The 26,345-nt window shown below is 39.8% G+C and overlaps 1 protein-coding gene across 1 annotated transcript in view; it reads right to left on the bottom strand.

Annotated features, from left to right (window-relative positions):
- Nucleotides 1-26,126, bottom strand: part of mRpL10 (mitochondrial ribosomal protein L10) — a 42,556-nt gene extending 16,430 nt beyond the window's left edge. Inside the window, exons 1-3 of the mRNA XM_070082899.1 lie at nt 25,941-26,126; nt 25,071-25,172; nt 1,845-2,033 (exon numbers count right to left, since the gene is read on the bottom strand). Coding sequence (XP_069939000.1) covers nt 1,845-2,033; nt 25,071-25,172; nt 25,941-26,018 — 369 coding nt within the window. The 5' untranslated portion in view covers nt 26,019-26,126. The remainder of the gene's footprint in view (nt 1-1,844; nt 2,034-25,070; nt 25,173-25,940) is intronic.
- Between the last annotated feature and the right edge of the window lie 219 nt (nt 26,127-26,345).

The raw sequence follows: 26,345 nt of genomic DNA, 5'->3' as shown, positions 1-26,345 counted from the left end.
TGCTACAGCAGCAACTGACGATGTTACAGCAGCAGCAGACGATGCTACAGCAGCAGCAGACGATGCTACAGCAGCAACAGACGATGCTACAGCAGCAGCAGACGATGCTACAGCAGCAACTGACGATGTTACAGCAGCAGCAGACGATGCTACAGCAGCAGCAGCAGCAGACGATGCTACAGCAGCAGCAGCAGCTGACGGTGGTACAGCAGCAACAGACGATGCTACAGCAGCAACAGACGATGCTACAGCAGCAGCAGACGATGCTACAGCAGCAGCAGATGATGCTACAGCAGCAGCAGACGGTACTACAGCAGCAGGAGCAGCTGACGGTGGTACAGCAGCAGCAGCTGACAGTGCAGCAGCAGCTGACGGTGATACAGCAGCAGCAGCAGCTGTACCACCAATAGTAGCGATGGTTGATTGGGGTTTATTATACAACCTGGCCAGCTCGGAGACACGCACTCCACTTTCATACTTATCAATGATCTTTTTCTTCATCTCCATAGTAATTCTCACCCTTATTGCTGTAGGGTTGGCACTAGAAGCTTTCTTGGGGCCCATGGTCACTTATTTTCCAGAAAAAAATCACCAAAAACACTGTAATAATACAAAATGTTCCGATTGTATGCTTGGATGTTACCGCGGAGGCTGGCTGGTAAACAATGCCACCCGCGGAACATGTGAGCGTGGCTCAGGCCGCACATTGGACGCGTCTCGGACGAAGGCCGCTGAGCGGGTTTTTGTCCACTATGCGGGGCAAAATTTTAGCGATCAAAGCGTCCGCTATGCGGATTGTCCGCTATGCAAGGCGTCCGTTATGCGGGGGTCCACTGTATAACCCTACCGTACACTTTTCCTGGTATACATGTACAAGCATATATATACACACCCCTCTGGCTTTTCTTCTATTTTCTTTCTAGTTCTTGTTCTTGTTTATTTCCTCTTATCTCCATGGGGAAGTGGAACAGAATTCTTCCTCTGTAAGCCATGCGTGTTGTAAGAGGCGACTAAAATGCCGGGAGCAAGGGGCTAGTAACCCCTTCTCCTGTACAAATTACTAAATTTAAAAAGAAAAACTTTCGTTTTTCTTTTTGGGCCACCCTGCCTTGGTGGGATATGGCCGGTTTGTTAAAAAAAAAAAAAATATGTACAGGAAAAGAGGTTATTACTCCCTGGCCCCTGACATTTTAGTCATTTCTTACGACACACGTGGCTTATGGAGGATGAATTCTCTTCCATTTCCCCATGGAGATAAGGTAAAATAAGCAAGAACATGAACATTAAAAAACAGAATACCCAGAGCGGTGTTTATATATATGCTTGTACATGCATGTGTAGCATAACCCAAGTGTAAGTAGAAGTAGCAAAATGTACCTGAAATTTTGCATGTTTATGAGACAGAAAAGACACCAGGAATCCTACCATCATGTAAAACAATTACAGGCTTCCATTTTACACTCTCTTGGTAGGACGGTAGTACCTCCCTGGGGGGTTGCTGTCTACCAGCCTACTACCTATACATATTACTCACCTTAAAATATTTTTGTCCTTAGTTTATAGTGAGTGGTGAATATATTTATTGTAGGAAGTCTGAATAAATGAAGAATGGGCATAACTGAAAACAGCTGTATTGGCAAAACTCTGTAAAGCAGGGCCTTCTTGTACAACAATATTTTAAGGTAGGTAATGTGTGTATTGAATAGCTCTCTATTGCTCACTTAATATATGATAGAGTAAACATGTTATCAGTCTTTTATATGAAAACCTCTTGTGCAGTATTTCAGTTACAAATTCACAAGCTATGTTGGAAAAAATCAATTACACAATTATGCACATCTTACCTGGTGATATGCGAGACTGCGTGAAAGAGACTGGATTGGGTAACTGAGTGTGCCAACTAGTTGACCCTGTAAACTTTGTAGAGATGGCAGTTCAGCATATCGTTTAAGGTCATGGATACTCATGAATCTGTTTTCCACAATGCCACCAATTAGAAACAAGCCAGGAATCTTCTTTTCAAGCTTAAGCAACTGAAAATATATATTCTATCAAGACTGATGAAGTCAACAGGCATTGCATAAGCTGCACAATTTACAATTTTGTATATTAAAAATAAAAAAAGGGGGGAGGGAGAAAATTGCCCAAATTAAAACTAGCTCCCTAACCATATGTAGGTAAGTTACTTGAGCAAAACCCAAAGGTCTTGTCTTATTATTTCAACATGGTTAATTATCCAATTTCATTTATTTGCTATCAGAAATAGTCCACATAAAATTTTCAAGTAACAACTGAATTTGGAAAGATTATCTATTTATATATGACTGAAAATTCTGTAATGCTGACAACCCTCTCACCCACAGCATTTCTTCCGTCGTTTTCATTACTTCATGTACAGTCAAACTTCTCTTCCCTCACTTTTACACTTGGTGGAATTATTCAAGAGGAATATGAACAAAGTCTTGTAGAAAGTGCCATTAATTCAAAAAAATAAAATCTAAAAGAAGAAATATATAAACTCTCTGACAGACAACCCAGATACCCTCTCAACAAGGGCAATGCCAGGATTTATTTTTTAATTGGAGGCTTAGAGGGGAAGGGGAGCTGTCTTGTGGGATTACATGGTAACTAGGGATGTGGGGGGGGAGACTTACATCTGCAGAGCAGGCAAGAGTGTATATTACAGTTCATTACAAATAGCAATACACTCTAAAATACATTTATAAGAGTAAACAGAATAATACAATACAGTGGACCCCCGCATAACGATCACCTCCGAATGCAACCAATTATGTAAGTGTATTTATGTAAGTGCGTTTGTACGTGTATGTTTGGGGGTCTGAAATGGACTAATCTACTTCACAATATTCCTTATGGGAACAAATTCGGTCAGTACTGGCACCTGAACATACTTCTGGATTGAAAAAATATCGTTAACCGGGGGTCCACTGTAATTGCTTGAAACTGGATCAATATACAGTGGACCCCCGGTTAACGATATTTTTTCACTCCATAAGTATGTTCAGGTGCCAGTACTGACTGAATTTATTCCCATAAGGAATATTGTGAAGTAGATTAGTCCATTTCAGACCCCCAAACATACACGTACAAACGTACTTACATAAATACACTTACATAATTGGTCGCATTCGGAGGTAATCGTTATGTGGGGGTCCACTGTATATAGCATGCTGTAAGGTAAGACACATATGCAACAGTTAGGTATCTTTATTTCGAAACGTTTCGCCTACACAGTAGGCTTCTTCAGTCGAGTACAGAAAAGTTGATAGAAGCAGAAGATACTTGAAGACGATGTAATCAGTCCATCACCCTTGAAGTTTTGAGGTGGTCAGTCCCTCAGTCTGGAGAAGAGTATTGTTCGAAATAAAGATACCTAACTGTTGCATATGTCTGTCTTACCTTACAACCTGTCGGTATTTTATCCCATTTTAATGTTCACTCTGTCAGACACTGCAACACAAGGGTATCTTGGTACAGACCTGAAATCAACTTTGTCAACTTCTACTAGTGAGAATGGCTGGATTTGAGAGGGACCTGACCTTCCAACGACAACATTCTTACCTCTACTAGTGGCCTACATCTCACCTCCTGGTGGTATATAGGCTCCATCCTGTCACTTCAACTCCATATTGTTTCAGACTATGGAACAATACTCTTCTCCAGACTGAGGGACTGACCACCTCAAAACTTCAAGGGTGATGGACTGATTACATCGTCTTCAAGTATCTTCTGCTTCTATCAACTTTTCTGTACTCGACTGAAGAAGCCTACTGTGTAGGTGAAACGTTTCGAAATAAAGATGCCTAACTGTTGCATATGTGTCTTACCTTACAACCTGTCAGTATTTTATACCATTTTAATGTTCATATATAGCATGCCATCAAAATAATGACTTTATTAATGTACAGTGATGATATACAGGAAGAGATTGATAGATTCACTCTACTCTCAAGAGAGGGGTAACCAAAAAGTTATAGCAGTAATACTAACATCTTTATCTCTATAACTGCATGCACATGGTGTACAGGCCTAGCTGACATCAGTGACATATGTATTACTATACAGAAAGCCCTTTGTTATGCAGAGCATTTTGGGTAAATTATGTCAATTTTGTCCCAGGATGTGACCCACACCAGTTGATTAACACCCAAGTGCCAATTTTACTGATAGGTGAACAGAAACAACAGGTGTATGGAAACATGCCCAATGTTTCCACCCTTGCCGGGAATCAAACCACGGACCCTCAGCATGTAAAGTGAGAGCTCTGCCTACCAGGCCGCAGGCCACCACTGTGATTCTTCTTTTGTTGTGGCTGGAAGCAAAAGTATCAATGATACTTTCAACATTCAAACTCTTGCCTCTTTTCCAATTTATACACATCCTCTCCTCACTTAACGATGGAATTCCGTTCCTAAGACCATGTTGGTAAATGAATTTGTTGCTAAGTGAGGAGCATATTAGAATGGTAGTGGGTTTGTGTCAACTATCTTTGATATTGTTTTAATGTCACCTTTGCAACATTTATAACATTTCTAGTATATTTTTAAATGTTTCTATAGTAGTGTACTGTATACTGTAATAAACAGAATAGACAAAATCAGCTCTAATATACTACATTATTTAGGTATGTAAACTGGTCAGAGAGCCCGTTGTAAGTCTGAGTCATCAGTAAACGAGTATGTTGACTAAGTGAGGAGAGGCTGTATATATAACTGCAATAGTATGAGCAGGGTAATATTTTGTGAAGGGATTCAGGGAAACTGGCTAGCCAGACTTGAGTCCTGGAGGTGGGAACTACAATACCTGCACTTTAACCCTTAAACTATCCAAACGTAGATTTATGTTTATGTGCACAGTGCTTTGACCTTGAGTTTCTCAATAAGAAAGCAAGTAAAAAAACACAGATCTACATTTGGAGTGCCATGTGAGTGAACATAGATCTACTTTTGGACAGTTTAAGGGTTAAAGGAGGGGCCTGGGATATTGTCTGTTTGGAGTGACATCTAAACTGTTGTATCTGAGTGCCTCTGCAAAGAGTGATTATGTGTGAATGATGGTGAAAGTGTTGAATGTTGGTGAAAGCATTTCTTTCTTTTTTGGGTCACCCTGCCTTGATGGGAGATGGTCGACTTGCTAAAAAAAAAAAAACTGCAATATCACTTGTTCTGTTACCACTACTGTTGTTCAATGAAGTTTCTGTTAGTCTCAAGCATAAAAACTGCATTCACATGCTGCAGAATTAACTGGCAGACACACTGATGCACAGCAGCAGTATGATTTAAGCATGGCAACAAATTTAAGTGATCATATGACCAGTACAGTGCCTGCACTCTGAAGGAGGGGTGTTAATGTTGCAGTTTAAAAACTGTAGTGTAAAGCACCCTTCTGGCAAGACAGTGATGGAGTGAATGATGGTGAAAGTTTTTCTTTTTCGGGCCACCCTGCCTTGGTGGGAATCGGCCGGTGTGATAATAAAAAAAAATATGACCATGCTGTTGGTTTTTCTCTTGATAAGGCAGCCGGGATTGATGGGATAAAGATAGAAATGTTAAAAGCAGGTGGGGATATAGTTTTGGAGTGGTTGGTGCAATTATTTAATAAATGTATGGAAGAGGGTAAGGTACCTAGGGATTGGCAGAGAGCATGCATAGTTCCTTTGTATAAAGGCAAAGGGGATAAAAGAGAGTGCAAAAATTATAGGGGGATAAGTCTGTTGAGTGTACCTGGTAAGGTGTATGGTAGAGTTATAATTGAAAGAATTAAGAGTAAGACGGAGAATAGGATAGCAGATGAACAGGGAGGCTTTAGGAAAGGTAGGGGGTGTGTGGACCAGGTGTTTACAGTGAAACATATAAGTGAACAGTATTTAGATAAGGCTAAAGAGGTCTTTGTGGCATTTATGGATTTGGAAAAGGCGTATGACAGGGTGGATAGGGGGGCAATGTGGCAGATGTTGCAAGTGTATGGTGTAGGAGGTAGGTTACTGAAAGCAGTGAAGAGTTTTTACGAGGATAGTGAGGCTCAAGTTAGAGTATGTAGGAAAGAGGGAAATTTTTTCCCAGTAAAGGTAGGCCTTAGACAAGGATGTGTGATGTCACCGTGGTTGTTTAATATATTTATAGATGGGGTTGTAAGAGAAGTAAATGCGAGGGTCTTGGCAAGAGGCGTGGAGTTAAAAGATAAAGAATCACACACAAAATGGGAGTTGTCACAGCTGCTCTTTGCTGATAACACTGTGCTCTTGGGAGATTCTGAAGAGAAGTTGCAGAGATTGGTGGATGAATTTGGTAGGGTGTGCAAAAGAAGAAAATTAAAGGTGAATACAGGAAAGAGTAAGGTTATGAGGATAACAAAAAGATTAGGTGATGAAAGATTGAATATCAGATTGGAGGGAGAGAGTATGGAGGAGGTGAACGTATTCAGATATTTGGGAGTGGACGTGTCAGCGGATGGGTCTATGAAAGATGAGGTGAATCATAGAATTGATGAGGGAAAAAGAGTGAGTGGTGCACTTAGGAGTCTGTGGAGACAAAGAACTTTGTCCTTGGAGGCAAAGAGGGGAATGTATGAGAGTATAGTTTTACCAACGCTCTTATATGGGTGTGAAGCGTGGGTGATGAATGTTGCAGCGAGGAGAAGGCTGGAGGCAGTGGAGATGTCATGTCTGAGGGCAATGTGTGGTGTGAATATAATGCAGAGAATTCGTAGTTTGGAAGTTAGGAGGAGGTGCGGGATTACCAAATCTGTTGTCCAGAGGGCTGAGGAAGGGTTGTTGAGGTGGTTCGGACATGTAGAGAGAATGGAGCGAAACAGAATGACTTCAAGAGTGTATCAATCTGTAGTGGAAGGAAGGCGGGGTAGGGGTCGGCCTAGGAAGGGTTGGAGGGAGGGGGTAAAGGAGGTTTTGTGTGCGAGGGGCTTGGACTTCCAGCAGGCATGCGTGAGCGTGTTTGATAGGAGTGAATGGAGACAAATGGTTTTTAATACTTGACGTGCTGTTGGAGTGTGAGCAAAGTAACATTTATGAAGGGATTCAGGGAAACCGGCAGGCCGGACTTGAGTCCTGGAGATGGGAAGTACAGTGCCTGCACTCTGAAGGAGGGGTGTTAATGTTGCAGTTTAAAAACTGTAGTGTAAAGCACCCTTCTGGCAAGACAGTGATGGAGTGAATGATGGTGAAAGTTTTTCTTTTTCGGGCCACCCTGCCTTGGTGGGAATCGGCCAGTGTGATAATAAAAAAAAAAAAGATTTTGCACTTGATGAAGCTCAATATTTAAGTTTTCTACTTTGATACTATATACGAATGGTATATAATACCGACAAGATGAGAGTAAGACACATGTGCAACATCTGGGTATCTTTATTGTAGACGTTTCGCCATCCAGTGGCTTTATCAATACAGATTCCAGGACATAACTTTGAAGACAGTAGAACTATGTACAGAAGATGAGGTAATCAGTCCCTCAACCTAGGAGTAGGTGCGAACAGCACCATAGTCGTGGAGATTCTGCAGAATCTCCACGACTATGGTGCTGTTCGCACCTACTCCTAGGTTGAGGGACTGATTACCTCATCTTCTGTACATAGTTCTACTGTCTTCAAAGTTATGTCCTGGAATCTGTATTGATAAAGCCACTGGATGGCGAAACGTCTACAATAAAGATACCCAGATGTTGCACATGTGTCTTACTCTCATTTGATACTATAGTTAAATACTGTGTCCAGAGTACAAGATTTCTCTAGAAATGACAATTCTTGAGGAATTAGTGCTAATGAACCTTTAGTTTTGTAGGTAGTAGGTTGGTAGACAGCAACTGCCCAGGGAGGTACTACCGTCCTGCCAAGTGAGTGTAAAACGAAAGTCTGTAATTGTTTTACATGATGGTAGGATTGCTGGTGTCTTTTGTCTGTCTCATAAATACAGTGGACCCCCGGTTAACGATATTTTTTCACTCCAGAAGTATGTTCAAGTGCCAGTACTGACTGAATTTGTTCCCATAAGGAATATTGTGAAGTAGATTAGTCCATTTCAGACCCCCAAACATACACGTACAAACGCACTTACATAAATACACTTACATAATTGGTCGCATTCGGAGGTGATCGTTATGCGGGGGTCCACTGTATGCAAGATTACAGGTACGTCTTGCTACTTCTACTTACACTTAGGTCACACTACACATACGTGTACAAGCATCTACGTATATACACACCCCTCTGGGTTTTCTTCTATTTTCTTTCTAATTATTGTTCTTGTTTATTTCCTCTTATCTCCATGGAGAAGTGGAACAGAATTCTTCCTCTGTAACCCATACGTGTCGTAAGAGGCGACTAAAATACCAGAAGCAAGGGGCTAGTAACCCCTTCTCCTGTATATATTACTAAATTTAAAAGGAGAAACTTTAGTTTTTTCTTTTGGGCCACCCCACCTCAGTGGGATATGGCTGGTACGTTGAAAGAAAAAGAAGAAGAAGAACCTTTAGTTTCCTACATGACTTGTTTGAAAATCACCTGTTTAATTCATTTACTAACCTACCTATGAGAGGAAAGTAGATGCGTAAAATTAATGAGAAATAGTCATTTTCTGATGATCTCCAAGTTGAGAATCAACAACAAACCTGTAAGTGACATAACTGAGAATGTCTTTGCACTTTTTCTTGCTGCACATCAATGCCAGCCGCTTCACAAAAAATGAACTGCATCTTGTAAGATACCCTGCGATGAATTTTCACATTTTTCCTGAAGGCCAGACAGGATTGACAGATCCACAGCAGAAGCCAGTTAGAGATGGGGGGAATAAAGATGGCCAGATAGTGACTTAATGACTTGTAGTCAAGTCTTCATCATTGTAAGTTATTTCAAATGACATGTCAATGAGACTGTATACGGCTGTTGCTTCTGTTACCTTATATGCATTTGAAGTTTTCATGTCCAATAAGGTTGCAAAAATTGCTTTTAATGTTAATTTGACAGAAGAACAAGCATTGCCTTGACAGGACCATCTTATGTCTGACAGTCTCTTTAATTATACTGAATGTTTAGAAGAGTCAAGCTCCCTCTGTTTTTTCATAAGCATGCTATACACAAAAAAAGTTGTACAACTTCTGGATTGTAGTAAAGAATTCAGTCACTATCTGAGTGCTGTGTTCACACTCAACCAATGTTGTGGACACACTCAACCAATGCTGTGGACACTCAACCAATGCTGTGGAAATACTCAACCAATGTTTGGACACACTCAACTAATGCTAAGCTCAGCCTGTGAGCAAAACAGTGAATATACACTGCTTGTGGAACTTTTTTCCTGAACTTCTGTACATTGCTGCAACAGCCTGATATTACAGCAGTGCTATCATAACACTCTCCAGTACACATGTTTTGTGATAAATTTTATCTCACCAAAACTATGGTTAAATAAACTTGTAGAACAAAACATATAAACTAGGTGTCAACAATGAGGATACTTAGCTCTGTCACTGTTTCTGCTTACCACAGCTTCTGCCGGTAGGTACCTCCGACATGAGACAGTTGTTCTACAACCACGGAGCTATAAGGGACAGTTAAGTATAAATATAATCACCCCTAGGGGGTGTTATATCAGCATATCTCAGAAACTGATTGCTGATGTTAATTATCTGTTTGGGTTCGACGGCCCGCTGGTCACCAGGTGTATGGTGGTGAATCTAGAGAAAAAATGAACTAGCTATCTGCTGTACAGCTGACCTAACTAGTATCATTAATGACTAGGCTTACCTGGGTATCTGTATCAGACCCATATGTTTACCCAGATATCGATGTCTTGATTGAAGAACAGCGTCTTTGAGGAATGTCACACGTCCTTCAATCAGTCTGGAAATTCGTAACACTCGCATTGTCACTTTAAGTTCTTCAATACTTGTCTATTTGTTCATCTCACAATAATGTCTAAGAAGCTGCACACACTTCTTTTTAATATTATATTGTTAAGATGGAGATTGTCAGTGTGGTTGAGGATGCACTGTTAGTTCCTTTGTTTAGGTCAATGCACGTGCAAAACACGCTCCTGTTACTGTAGTTTGTTGCAATCTGCCCTGCGGTGCCCTCCATCTCTTTGGTGCTGCCCCTAGCCGCTGATCTCAGCATAATTTCCCTACTTGTTTAACACTACAACAGTTTGCAACACAAATGCTTGATTTCTTGATTTGTCTCAATCACCGAGAGTTCATGATTATCCCACATGTGTATAAAGTGATGCAGGAGTTTTCTGTACTTTTCCTGCTACAGCAGTCATTTTCCTCAATTGTCTGCCATTCATATACACTAACACTACTCCCAAGAGGCATTGCATATGTGACCAAGAGGCATTGCAGAGTACAAACATGTGTTAATCATTAAAGTGTTGATCAGGAAGCTAGACGCTATCAGCCCCTCTAGAGGGCTGAGTCCCTCATGGGGTTGAAAGGGGCTGATACCCCCCCCCTTCCTGGAGAAAATTTCTACACGTGTTTTTCGTCTATAATTCAAGTTGAGAGGGCCTCACTGATTTTCTCTAGAAGACAATCTGCATCTAGACCATATGCAGAAGTGAAACCGAGAAATGACTTGTAAATGTTTGCATTACACAGATACTGTACAACTACAGATATCTGCTCTTTTTTTGCTAGTATCTTCTGTTTCATCATCAAGTAGAGCAAAAGTCCTGCTATTTTGACTCCATCACTGATATCCTTTCTGACCATGGTTGCCATAATACTGATGACTTCATTTTGTACATTATCATAATAATAATAATAATAATAATAATAATATCTTTATTTCTACAATTACATGTACAAGGTATACAAGCCTAGCTGACATCAATGACATACTACTACGTATATAGAAAGCCACTTGTTATGCAAAGAATTTCGGGGAAATTAGGTCGATTTTGTCCTGGGATGCGACCCACACCAGTCAACTAACACCCAGGTACCCACTTTACTGATGGGTGAACATAGACAACTGGTGTAAAGAAATACGCCCAATGTTTCAACCCTCGCTGAGAACTGGACCTCGTCCTTCACAAGCCATGGGCCACCGAGAACTGGACCCCATCCTTCACAGGCCATGGGCCACCATAATTATGAAAATCTCTCATTACCAAGTAAATCTGAGACTTTCTTTTTAAGGATGTCATCAAAATTATTTTAAAAAGTAGTGGTGATAATGAAAATATTTCCTCTTTTTTGGGGGGTCACCCTATCGTGGTGGGAGGCAGCCAGTGTTAAAAAAAAAAAATAATTAAAATTACTCAAGAGAAAAAGGAGTTCCCCAAAAAATTCCCTAATTCTCATATTTATCATTATCTGTGTCCTTTCTGTGTTATGCTGTAACAGATGCGTTAGCCACTGGACCAGTGGCTAACGTGCTGTCTGGAGTTTTATAACTCACTCACTGCAAGTTCAACCCCCACCCTTACCATGGTTAGATTTAGTATTGTCATTTGAAGTATAGTGGACCCCCGAGTTTCATGATTAATCCATTCCAGAGAGTCTGCCAACTAGCGAAATTCACGATTGGCGAATCTATTTTCCCATGAGAAATAATGGAATCCCAATTAATCTGTTTGAGACAGAAAAAAGTATTAACAAAAAATAATTGTTTTAAAGATTAAATATAGATTTACATACAGAAAACAATGACAAATAAATATAAAGCACTAATAAAATGGATAAATGAACATTTAACATCACACTTAACCTTTATTGATTCTTGTTGGTGTAGGAGGGAGGTAGGAGGCAAGAGGAAGGAGAGTTTATTTATTTTTTTTATTTCATTATCACACTGGCCGATTCCCACCAAGGCAGGGTGGCCCGAAAAAGAAAAACTTTCACCATCATTCACTCCATCACTGTCTTGCCAGAAGGGTGCTTTACACTACAGTTTTTAAACTGCAACATTAACACCCCTCCTTCAGAGTGCAGGCACTGTACTTCCCATCTCCAGGACTCAAGTCCGGCCTGCCAGTTTCCCCGAACCCCTTCATAAATGTTACTTTGCTCACACTCCAACAGCACGTCAAGTATTAAAAACCATTTGTCTCCATTCACTCCTATCAAACACGCTCACGCATGCCTGCTGGAAGTCCAAGCCCCTCGCACACAAAACCTCCTTTACCCCCTCTCTCCAACCTTTCCTAGGCCGACCCCTGCCCCACCTTCCTTCCACTACAGACTGATACACTCTTGAAGTCATTCTGTTTCGCTCCATTCTCTCTACATGTCCGAACCACCTCAACAACCCTTCCTCAGCCCTCTGGACAACAGTTTTGGTAATCCCGCACCTCCTCCTAACTTCCAAACTACGAATTCTCTGCATTATATTCACACTACACATTGCCCTCAGACATGACATCTCCACTGCCTCCAGCCTTCTCCTCACTGCAACATTCATCACCCATGCTTCACACCCATATAAGAGCGTTGGTAAAACTATACTCTCATACATTCCCCTCTTTGCCTCCAAGGACAAAGTTCTTTGTCTCCACAGACTCCTAAGTGCACCACTCACTCTTTTCCCCTCATCAATTCTATGATTCACCTCATCTTTCATAGACCCATCCGCTGACACGTCCACTCCCAAATATCTGAATACATTCACCTCCTCCATACTCTCTCCCTCCAATCTGATATTCAATCTTTCATCACCTAATCTTTTTGTTATCCTCATAACCTTACTCTTTCCTGTATTCACCTTTAATTTTCTTCTTTTGCACACCCTACCAAATTCATCCACCAATCTCTGCAACTTCTCTTCAGAATCTCCCAAGAGCACAGTGTCATCAGCAAAGAGCAGCTGTGACAACTCCCACTTTGCGTGTGATTCTTTATCTTTTAACTCCACGCCTCTTGCCAAGACCCTCGCATTTACTTCTCTTACAACCCCATCTATAAATATATTAAACAACCACGGTGACATCACACATCCTTGTCTAAGGCCTACTTTTACTGGGAAATAATTTCCCTCTTTCCTACATACTCTAACTTGAGCCTCACTATCCTCGTAAAAACTCTTCACTGCTTTCAGTAACCTACCTCCTACACCATACACTTGCAACATCTGCCACATTGCCCCCCTATCCACCCTGTCATATGCCTTTTCCAAATCCATAAATGCCACAAAGACCTCTTTAGCCTTATCTAAATACTCTTCACTTATATGTTTCACTGTAAACACCTGGTCCACACACCCCCTACCTTTCCTAAACCCTCCTTGTTCATCTGCTATCCTATTGTGATGAATGGTTTGAAAAACCGACAAGTTGAAGATTAAGACACTTATGCAGCATATAGAAATCTTTATAAAGATTTCCATATGCTGCATAAGTGTCTTAATCTTCAACTTGTCGGTTTTTCAAACCATTCATCACAACTGTCGGACACTGCAGCATCATGGGATCTTGTTACAAAGAATTCTTCAACACTTGTTCAACCTTTGGACGAAGACCTACTTCGACTAGTGGATGGTACCACTATGACCCCGCCTCCATCTGCTTCACGTCACCTCACTACAGTATATAAGCCACGTCTACGGCCCTATGCTGTACATTCTACAAGATTGATGGACTGAACACATCGACTCCAGGTTGAGGGACTGATTACCTCATTCTCCTCCTCTCCTTACGCCTTCCTCTTTGTATTGGACTGATGAAGCCACTGTGTGGCGAAACGTTTCCTGAATAAAGATTTCCATATGCTGCATAAATGCTATCCTATTCTCCGTCTTACTCTTAATTCTTTCAATAATAACTCTACCATACACTTTACCAGGTATACTCAGCAGACTTATCCCCCTATAATTTTTGCACTCTCTTTTATCCCCTTTGCCTTTATACAAAGGAACTATGCATGCTCTCTGCCAATCCCTAGGTACCTTACCCTCTTCCATACATTTATTAAATAATTGCCCCAACCACTCCAAAACTATATCCCCACCTGCTTTTAACATTTCTATCTTTATCCCATCAATCCCGGCTGCCTTACCCCCTTTTATTTTACCTGCCTCACAAACTTCCCCCACACTCACAACTGGCTCTTCCTCACTCCTACAAGATGTTATTCCTCCTTGTCCTATACACGAAATCACAGCTTCCCTATCTTCATCAACATTTAACAATTCCTCAAAATATTCCCTCCATCTTCCCAATACCTCTAACTCTCCATTTAATAACTCTCCTCTCCTATTTTTAACTGACAAATCCATTTGTTCTCTAGGCTTTCTTAACTTGTTAATCTCACTCCAAAACTTTTTCTTATTTTCAACAAAATTTGTTGATAACATCTCACCCACTCTCTCATTTGCTCTCTTTTTACATTGCTTCACCACTCTCTTAACCTCTCTCTTTTTCTCCATATACTCTTCCCTCCTTACATCACTTCTACTTTGTAAAAACTTCTCATATGCTAACTTTTTCTCCCTTACTACTCTCTTTACATCATCATTCCACCAATCGCTCCTCTTCCCTCCCGCACCCACTTTCCTGTAACCACAAACTTCTGCTGAACACTCTAACACTACATTTTTAAACCTACCTCATACCTCTTCGACCCCATTGCCTATGCTCTCATTAGCCCATCTATCCTCCAATAGCTGTTTATATCTTACCCTAACTGCCTCCTCTTTTAGTTTATAAACCTTCACCTCTCTCTTCCCTGATGCTTCTATTCTCCTTGTATCCCATCTACCTTTTACTCTCAGTGTAGCTACAACTAGAAAGTGATCTGATATATCTGTGGCCCCTCTATAAACATGTACATCCTGAAGTCTACTCAACAGTCTTTTATCTACCAATACATAATCCAACAAACTACTGTCATTTCGCCCTACATCATATCTTGTATACTTATTTATCCTCTTTTTCTTAAAATATGTATTACCTATAACTAAACCCCTTTCTATACAAAGTTCAATCAAAGGGCTCCCATTATCATTTACACCTGGCACTCCAAACTTACCTACCACACCCTCTCTAAAAGTTTCTCCTACTTTAGCATTCAGGTCCCCTACCACAATTACTCTCTCACTTGGTTCAAAGGCTCCTATACATTCACTTAACATCTCCCAAAATCTCTCTCTCTCCTCTACATTCCTCTCTTCTCCAGGTGCATACACGCTTATTATGACCCACTTTTCGCATCCAACCTTTACTTTAATCCACATAATTATTGAATTTACACATTCATATTCTCTTTTCTCCTTCCATAACTGATCATTTAACATTACTGCTACCCCTTCCTTTGCTCTATCTCTCTCAGATACTCCAGATTTAATCCCATTTATTTCCCCCCACTGAAACTCCCCTACCCCCTTCAGCTTTGTTTCGCTTAGGGCCAGGACATCCAACTTCTTTTCATTCATAACATCAGCAATCATCTGTTTCTTGTCATCCGCACTACATCCACGCACATTTAAGCATCCCAGTTTTATAAAGTTTTCTTCTTCTCTTTTATTATGCTTCAATATGATGCTTTCATCTCTACGGCTTATTTATCTATCACAATTCATCTAATATGATATTATAAACAATATTAATAACATTGAAACATGATACATATACTCTAGAATGAATAAAATATGTCATAATGTATGAGAGGAGTAAATGGTGTTAGTGTTGTTGCTGGGTTTAAGGGCCGCCACTGAGAGAAGCCATGTTGGTGGCGGTGGAGGCTTTGGCCACCACCACCATCACACTTAAACAATGTACGTAATTTATAAATAAGAAATATTTACATTTTAATTTATAAATAAGTAAGTTTATTCAGGTATACACAAATACAGTTACATACATAGATTATCATACATAGCAGCACATGTGTAAAGTATCCAGGATAACAAAAAAATTCATATATTTCCATTGGTGTCCTTTTATATTTACAATTATATTTACTTTTGCAGGTAGTAGGTTGGTAGACAGCAACCGCCCAGGGAGGTACTACCGTCCTGCCAAGTGAGTGTACAACGAAAGCCTGTAATTGTTTTACATGATGGTAGGATTGCTGGTATCTTTTGTCTGTCTCATAAATATGCAAGATTACAGGTATGTCTTGCTACTCCTACTTACACTTAGGTCACACTACACATACATGTACAAGCATATATATATATATATACACACTACTCTGGCTTTTATTCTATTTTCTTTCTAGTTCTTGTTCTTGTTTATTTCCTCTTACCTCCATGGGGAAGTGGAACAGAATTCTTCCTCCGTAAGCCATGCGTGTTGTAAGAGGCGACTAAAATGCTGGGAGCAAGGGACTAGTAACCTCTTCTCCTGTATATATTACTATATTTAAAAAGAGAAACTTTCATTTTTCTTTTTGGGCCACCCTGCCTTGGTGGGATACGGCCAGTTTGTTGAAAAAAAAAATTTACTTTTATACTTACACTTTTATATTTACACTTACCTTGGAGGAGATGTTAGTTTAATTAGTTAGTTTGATGAAGGAGATGTTGGCAGAGGTTTAGGGTGGTGGAAGATAGCAGGGCGGTGTATGTTCAGCGGTCCTATACACATCCAACAACATTGGAGAGTTACTCTCATGTTGTTTTTCTATCACTTACTCGCTTAACTTACTAGCTACACTGTTAATTCTACACTTTATCGCTGGCTGGAGCTATAGCCTTTATCGATACCTGCTGCTTTAGTATCATACATATTGTAGAATCACTGAATCACTGCAGAAGTCACATTCTCCCCCCTCTCTCTTCCTACTCTACTTTAGCACTTTGCTATGAGTTTTTTCTTGAATTCTATCGTGTTTCTCATCTTCTTTACCAAAGGGCTGGCACTTGGAGCTTTCTTTGGGCCCATGGTGGCTTATTTAGCAGTTGCAAGCACAAAAACAATGAATTATTATGAAATGTGTTGTATGAACCTGTGGGGTGATGGTCACATGCTGGTAAACAATGGCACACTGAGTGTGAATAGTGCGGGAGACTGGCTTTGTGTGCGTGCTGACAGGCATACGCGTACCAGAAGGTCGCCGAATCACGAGTCCAATCACGAACCACGAAGCTAAATTTTGCCGGAAAAATTGCCGAAAGTCGGATTTCACGAAAGTCGCAGCCGCCGAATGGCAGGGGTACACTGGACTTCTTGTTTGTATTTTTTTTTTTTTTCAACAAGTCGGCCGTCTCCCACCGAGGCAGGGTGGCCCAAAAAAGAAAGAAAATCCCCCCAAAAAATACTTTCATCATTCAACACTTTCACCTCACTCACACATAATCACTGTTTTTGCAGAGGTGCCCAGAATACAACAGTTTAGAAGTATATACGTATAAAGATACACAACATATACCTCCAAACTGCCAATATCCCAAACCCCTCCTTTAAAGTGCAGGCATTGTACTTCCCATTTCCAGGACTCAAGTCCGGTTATATAAAATAACCGGTTTCCCTGAATCCCTTCACTAAATATTACCCTGCTCACACTCCAACAGCTCGCCAGGTTCCAAATACCCTTTGTCTCCATTCACTCCTATCTAACACGCTCACGCATGCTTGTTGGAAGTCCAAACCCCTCGCCCACAACACCTCCTTTACTCCCTCCCTCCAATCTTTTCGAGGGCAACCCCTACCCCGGCTTGCTTCCCCTACAGATTTATATGCTCTCCATGTCATTCTACTTTGATCAGTTCTCTCTAAATGACTAAACCACCTCAACAAACCCTCTTCAGCCCTCTGACTAATACGTTTATTAATACCACACCTCCTAATTTCCGCACTCCAAATTTTCTGCATGATATTTACACCACACATTGCCCTTAGACAGGACATCTCCACTGCCTCCAACCGCCTCCTCGCTGCTGCATTTACCACCCAAGCTTCACACCCATATAAGAGTGTTGGTACTACCATACGTATTTTCATACATTCCCTTCTTTGCCGCCATAGATATAATTTTTTGCCTCCACATATACCTCAATGCACCACTCACCTCTTTTTCCTTCATCAATTCTATGATTAACCTCATCCTTCATAAATCCATCCGCCGACACGTCAACTCCCAAATACCTGAAAACATTCACTTCTTCCATACTCCTCCTCAATTTGATATCCAATTTTTCTTTATCTAAAGCATTTGACACCCTCATCACCTTACTCTTTTCTATGTTCACTTTCAACTTTTTACCTTTACACACACTCCCAAATTCGTCCACTAACCTTTGCAATTTTTCTTTAGAATTTCCCATAAGCACAGTATCATCGGAAAAAAGTAACTGTGTCACTTCCCATTTTGTATTTAATTCCCCATAATTTAATCCCACCCCTCTCCCGAACACCCTAGCATTACTTCTTTTACAACCCCATCTATAAATATATTTAACAACCATGGTGACATTACACATCCCTGTCTAAGACCTACTTTTACCGGGAAGTAGTCTCCCTCTCTTCTACACACCCTAACCTGAGCCTCACTATCCTCATAAAAACTCTTTACAGCATTTAGTAACTTACCACCTATTCTATATACACTTGCAACATCTGCCACATTGCTGCCCTATCCACTCTATCATATTCTTCTTTCTTTCAACACACCGGCCGTATCCCACCAAGGCAGGGTGGCCCAAAAAGAAAAACGAAAGTTTCTCTTTTTAAATTTAGTAATTTATACAGGAGAAGGGGTTACTAGCCCCTTGCTCCCGGCATTTTAGTCGCCTCTTACGACACGCATGGCTTACGGAGGAAGAATTCTGTTCCACTTCCCCATGGAGAACTCTATCATATGCCTTTTCTAAATCCATAAATGCAATAAAAACTTCCCTACCTTTATCTAAATACTGTTCACATATACGCTTCAATGTAAACACTTGATCTACACATCCCCTACCCACTCTAAAACCTCCTTGCTCATCTGCAATTCTACATTCTGTCTTACCTCTTAATTCTTTCAATAATAACCCTACCATACACTTTGCCTGGTATACTCGGTAAACTTATTCCTCTATAATTTTTACAATCTCTTTTGTCCCCCTTCCCTTTATATAAAGGGACTATACACGCTCTCTGCCAATCCCTAGGTACCTTCCCCTCTTTTATACATTCATTAAACAAAAATACCAACCACTCCAACACTATGTCCCTCCCCCTGCTTTTAACAGTTCTTCATGATCCCGTCAGTTCCAGCTGCTTTACCCCCTTTCATTCTACATAATGCCTCACGCACTTCCCCCACACTCACATCCCACTCTTCTTCACTCCTACAAGATGGTATACCTCCCTGGCCAGTGCATGAAATTACCGCCTCCCTTTCTTCATCGACATTTAAAAGTTCCTCAAAATATTCTCGCCATCTACCCAATACCTCCATCTCCCCATCTACCAACTCTCCTACTCTGTTTTTAACTGACAAATCCATTCGTTCCCTAGGCTATCTTAACTTAACTCACTCCAAAATTTTTTCTTATTTTCATTAAAATTTCTTGACAGTGCCTTTCCCACTCTATCATCTTCTCTCCTTTTGCACTCTCTCACCACTCTCTTCACCTTTCTTTTACTCTCCATATACTCTACTCTTCTTATAACACTTCTGCTTTGTAAATACCTCTCATAAGCTGCCTTTTTCTCTTATCACACCCTTTACTTCATCATTCCACCAATCACTCCTCTTTCCTCCTGCACCCACCCTCCTATAACCACAAACTTCTGCCCCACATTCCAATACTGCATTTTTAAAACTATTCCAACCCTCTTCAACCCCCCCACTACTCATACTTGCACTAGCCCACCTTTCTGCCAATAGGTGCTTATATTTCACCCGAACTTCCTCTTCCCTTAGTTTATACACTTTCACCTCCCTCTTACTTGTTGCCATTTTCCTCTTATCCCATCTACCTCTTACTCTAACTGTAGCTACAACTAGATAATGATCCGATATATCAGTTGCCCTTCTATGAACGTGTACATCCTGGAGCCTACCCATCAACCTTTTATCCACCAATACATAATCTAACAAACTACTTTCAATACGTGCTATGTCATACCTTGTAGTATATTCATTTATCCTCTTTTTCATAAAATATGTATTACTTATTACCAAACCTCTTTCTACACATAGCTCAATTAAAGGCTCCCTATTTTCATTTACCCCTGGCACCCCAAATTTACCTACTACTCCGTCCACATCATTTTTACCCACTTTAGCATTAAAATCCCGAACCACAAGTACTCTCACACTTGGTTCAAAACTCCCCACGCATTCACTCAACATTTCCCAAAATCTCTCTCTCTCCTCGATACTTCTCTCTTGCCCAGGTGCATATACACTTACTATAACTCACTTCTCACATCCAACCTTTATTTTACTCCACATAATCCTTGAATTAATACATTTATAGTCCCTCTTTTCCTGCCATAGATTATCCTTCAACATTATTGCTACTCCTTCTTTAGCTCTAACTCTATTTGAAAGCCCCTGACCTAATCCCATTTATTCCTCCTCTCCACTGAAACTCACCCATCCCCTTCAGCTTTGTTTCACTTAAAGCCAGGACATCCAGCTTCTCATTCATAACATCTCATCGCACAACATCCACGCACATTCAGACTTCTCACTTTGACAATTTTCTTATTATTATTCTTTTTAGTAATTATTACAGGAAAAGGGGTTACTAAGCCACTGTTCCCTGCATTTTAGTTGACCTTTACAACACGCATGGCTTACGGAGGAAAGATTCTTATTCCACTTCCCCATGGATATAAAAGAAAAAGTAATAAGACCAAGAGCTATTAAGATAAAATCAAAGAAAACTCAGATGAGTGTGTATAAATAAACGTGTACATATAAGTTTAGTGTGACCTAAGTGTAAGTAGAAGTAGCAAGACGTACCTGTAATCTTGCATATTTATGAGACAGACAAAAGACACCAGCAATCCTACCATCATGTAAAACAATTACAGGCTTTCGTTTTACACTCACTTGGCAGGATGGTAGTACCTCCCTATGTGGTTGCTGTCTACCAACCTACTACATGTTTGTATATATGAAGAAAATACGAAGAACTTGCCCATCATTATATGTTGGTTCCCATAGGCTCGGAGACCCTTGGCTCATGGGAAAAGAGTGCACCTAAGTTCCTCAAGGAGCTAGGCAAAAAGACTCATCAGGGTAACCAGGGATCCCAAGGCAGCTAGTTTTCTGTTCCAGCGACTCAGCACTGCTGTTCAGAGGGGTAATGCATGCTGTATCTTGGGCACACACCCCAGCTCTGAGGAGCTGGACAAGATTTTCGTATTATAATCAGTGACAAGCACGTAACAATATATACTAGACATGTATCTCATGTACACCTCATGTACTGTATATGGAATCTTTATATCAACAATGTATCTCTTCAATCTTCTGTACTATATTATGCAATAAAATATACCTATTGGCAAAAAAGAATGAAAAGATGGGGTGGTAGGGGAAGCAGAATATTCAAATGGGTTCGGGAAGAAATCCAATATTCTTCCTTGAAGCCTTTTTACCCATTCATGTTATATACTGTATATGATAATTATGTTTATTAGATTTAGTACTGCCATATGAAGTATTTTTCATTTACATACAGTACGCAAAATATGTGCAACATTATTTTAGTGTTACTCTTAGTGTAAATCTGCCCAAAATACTTTGTATAATTATGGGATTTTCCATCTATGAAACCTTTATAATGCAAATGCAATGCAAATGATAATGCAGGCCTGTGGGATGTATAAAGCAACTACCAGACTGATCAGATTTACTGTTATGCAGTTACAAGGTAATCAGCGTAAGACAGGATTGTGAAAAGAGAACTCTTGAAATATGCCATGGGTATATGAGGCACTGCACAGCAGAGAAGAATAAGCATTAAATTCAAACAATGAAGATAAATGCAGTTAAAGTTTTACTACTTATTCCATCTCACAGCATCTCTGCCTCTGAACTCCGGGGCGCTGAGCCTAACTTTCAAATACAGAAGATAACACCTGCACGTTCCCATGAGTAGATGAAATATTAACGAATTGATTCATTCATCAACCGAGATTTTGGCCATGGTGGCACTTATTCTTTTCTGCCATACATCGCCTTGTGAATCACTCACAAAATTCTGAAAGATAAACTGATAACATAGCCAAAAAAAAAAAAGTATTTTATCATAATTGTAGTAGAGTCCAACTTAAATAATGTTTTGAGTGGAGAGCCTCAAGTACACATTCTGCTGTCATCTGTTTGTATTACTACACCAATAAATCAATTAAAATATCTCAAACTCAAAAAATTTAAGCAAAGCAATAGAAAAAGTCAGCTCACCTAGATAGGCTGTAAGCCTCAGAACTGACAACTCTTCCAATGAGGCATGACAGGCTGATCTCATAAGACAATGAAACTACTGAACAAGTTGGATAATGCATAACCTGTTCACTTCATGAAATGTAACATATGTGGGAAAACAATGTTAAATTTGGCAAGCTGAAGTACTTGGTCTTCCCATCCAAGATGTTGAAGCCATAACAGCAACAATTTAACCCTGTAAGTGTCCAGAACCCCAATCTGAAAAGTGTCCACAGTGTCCAAGAATTTACAACAAGAATAATTATTTTTCTTATGAAATTGTAGAGAATCTTTTTTCTGAAGGTAATAAAACAAAAAGTACAAAAGTTTTTTTCCCATTATGCACTGCATGGGGCAGGATTTTTTTTATATGGTGCACACTTACCCCATCAACCCATTCTCTCATATCTAAACCTAAATTTCCTGCTTATCTGAGTGAACTGAGTTCATCATGTAGTTTTACGGCATGGACAAAGACTTCAAACCTGTAAAATTACGACACAGACACTTAACCCTTTCAAGGCCGAGAGGCCCTCTCCTAAACTTGTTCTCAGGGTCGAAAATTTTTTGGAAAAAAAAAAAAAAATATTTTTTCTTATGAAAAGATAGAGAATCTTTTCCCGATCATAATGACACCAAAAGTATGAAATTTGATGAAAAACTTACAGAATTATGCTCTTGCGAAGTTAGCGGTCTCTATGATGTTCATGCATCGGCGATTTTGCCTACTTTGAGCCCTATTTTCGACCAATTGCATTGTACTAGTCGACAAAAATCATAACTATTTCACTAAAACTCCATTTTTTCTATCGAATGAGTACAAGAAACCACCCATTTACCAATTTCAACTATCCAATAAAGTGGTCTGAAATTAGCAAATTTGCCAATTTCACACAAATTTCAAAAGATGCCAATTTCCAAATAGGGTCCAGAATAAACAAGACAGACATTCCTGGCACTAAAATAACATTTCCTCTGTTCATTAGTCATGTCTCGAGGCCCTTCTTATATTACTCATGCTTTCTATTTTGATTTTTTATTCACATAAAAAAATGGAAGATTTACTGTACTGTTATGCAGACTACTGCATTAGTGTAGAAATGGTATAAATAATATCAGCGCACTTGTGAAAGAATATTAAACTCACCAGTTAATGTATATTGGATGCGTGGCATGAATTGTTTACTTTTGAACTTTGGCAAAAATCGAACACTTCTGCTATTTTGAGCTCAATTTCAAGGTGCTTTTCATTGTGAAACCAATCAAAATCATCTCAATTTCTGTAATATGTCTTCCATTCTATAAAATGAGACCAGGAAAACTAGAATACAACCATAAATCTTCTTCTTTCAACAAACCGGCCGTATCCCACCGAGGCAGGGTGGCCCAAAAAGAAAAACAAGTTTCTCTTTTTAAATTTAGTAATTTATACAGGAGAAGGGGTTACTAGCCCCTTGCTCCCGGCATTTTAGTCGCCTCTTACAACACGCATGGCTTACGGAGGAAGAATTCTGTTCCACTTCCCCACAGAGAGAGTTCCGGATCAGCCGGGCTGTGGCTCGTATGTTGGTTTGCGTGCAGCCAGCAGCAACAGCCTGGTTGATCAGGCTCTGATCCACCAGGAGGCCTGGTCTCAGACCGGGCCGCGGGGGCGTTGACCCCCGGAACTCTCTCCAGGTAAACTCCAGAGATAAGAGGAAATAAACAAGAATAAGAACTAGAAAGAAAATAGAAGAAAACCCAGAGGGATGTGTGTATATATATGCTTGTACATGTATGTGTAGTGTGACCTAAGTGTAAGTAGAAGTAGCAAGACGTACCTGAAATCTTGCATGTTCACGAGACAGAAAAAAGGACGCCAGCAATCCTACCATCATGTAAAACAATTACAGGCTTTCGTTTTACACTTACTTGGCAGGACGGTAGTACCTCCCTGGGCGGTTGCTGCCAACCTACTACCTAGCCAACCATAAATATCATACGAAAATACAGTGCAAATTTGCTGTTTTAAACCAAAAACATGGTCAAAGTTTATTTTCTCATTACGCACGGTGTGCTGCAGGATTTTTTTTATACTGTGCACACTGACCACATAGACCCATTCTTTCATATGTAGGCCTACCAGCTTTCTCTCGCTAGATTTGAAGGCGCTAGAATTTATGCGTACTAGTACGTCAATAACTCTGGTGCATAAGCCGTACTAGTACGCTGGAAACCCTGAAAGGGTTAAGGGGTTAAAATGAGAATATGTGTGACTGGTCTACTTAAATGTTGTGTTAGTTTAATGATTTAATGTACATGGGCTATTAAGACACTATTTTATATTTAAAATACCAAAACTTTTTTAACCCGTAAACGGTCCAAGCAGATCTACGTTCACATGTGTAGTGCTACAAAAGCAGATCTACTTTTTTTTACATATTTTCAAATGTAACAAAAAAAAAGTAGATCTAAGTCTTTTTACACATTTTCAAATGTAAAAAAACAAAAAGAAGATCTACTTTTTTTACATACTTTCAAATGTTGAAAAAACGTATATATACGTTTGGACCGTTTACGGGTTAAGCAATAAGAATGATGACTGGCTTCCCCTCAAAATTATTTTTACTGCCTAAAGTAATAAAAAAAAAAAATTGATCAGTCCATGAAATAAGAGTTCCTTTTAAAAGAACTTTAAATAAACTCACATAACTGAAAAATAACCAAATTTGGAATACCATCTTACAGCTTTACCTTGGCAACAGCAGGCTGATCACCAACAAAGGTCACAGTAGTTGATTCATACAACTTCAGAAGGGCTTCATATTTTGTTCCAGTAAATGCCAATTTCACTATCTGAAAATTACAAATTATGATTACACAAGTGACATGAGCCAGTCTTATCTTACACACAGACAGTCATAGACCTAGGTTCATCCTACACAGAGACTATCATAAGCGTGTGTCTTATCCCACACAGAGGGTTATAAGTCTGAGCTTTGTCTTTACACAATCATATGCCAGAGTCTTATCCAACACACAGAGAGTCATGAGCAACAGCAGCTTGAAAATGTGCCATTGCATAATGTGTAAACAACTTCATTTACATCTGTTTAGTAGAATGCCTTAATTGCTGAGAATTACTCCAAATATGCACACTAAAATAACCCATTATGAGAGTAAGGTGCACAGGAGATAGTGCAAAACAGCCAAGATAAAACCAGGAGTGCAAGAGGTATACTAAGGGATAACCAGTAATTGAAAATGGTCCAAGGTTTTACATCACCTACCCTGCAAATATTCAGTTTCAATATAAAGCAGAGGTGCAGCAAATATTACCTCCTTTCAAATATAAAAGAAATTATCAGCAAACTATTATTTGTCTTGAAGAGAGAACTTGATAAGTTATTGCAAACTATTCCTTATCAACCAGGCTGTAGTGTTCATGCCAAATTGCATGCCAGAAGCACTAACAGCCTGACTGACTAGGCTGTCAACCCACAGGACAAGTCTGAGACAGGGCTGCAATGGCTTTAATGGCTTGTAATCATTACCAGATCCGCAGGAAGGTCATACATTCCTTTTGCTATACAAATTGTTAATACTGTACTGTATTATACTCACATTATTATTAAGCTGCAGATATTCCAAATTGATTTTGTTAAGTTGGAGTCGGGCTTCATAGAGATCAGCAGAACTCATTGGTAACTGATGAAAGACAGCCACTAACTTGGCATTCTCAATTTTTTCAAAAAATTCCTTAGCAATAATCTGTTCAAATGGATTGATCTGTTCAAGAAAAAAAAATATTAATCCATTATGATTAGTTTTGGTATTATCATATATATGTATAGTATTAGAAATACAGTGTTGATTTTATAACCAAAGTTAAAGGATAATGTGATAATTTTCTTAAACATTTGTGTGTGAATCTTGATTTGACTGCTATAAGTCAGGGCTTACAGGAATTACTGTTATCCATTGCCCCAGCGTATCACAGCCTGGTTGGCCAGGCAAGCACCAGATGAG

The sequence above is a fragment of the Cherax quadricarinatus genome, chromosome 8, assembly GCF_038502225.1.
Source record: "Cherax quadricarinatus isolate ZL_2023a chromosome 8, ASM3850222v1, whole genome shotgun sequence".
Classification (NCBI taxonomy): domain Eukaryota; kingdom Metazoa; phylum Arthropoda; class Malacostraca; order Decapoda; family Parastacidae; genus Cherax; species Cherax quadricarinatus.
The sequence above is the reverse complement of the archived record's forward strand: the minus strand, read 5'-3'. Positions and strand labels throughout refer to the sequence as shown.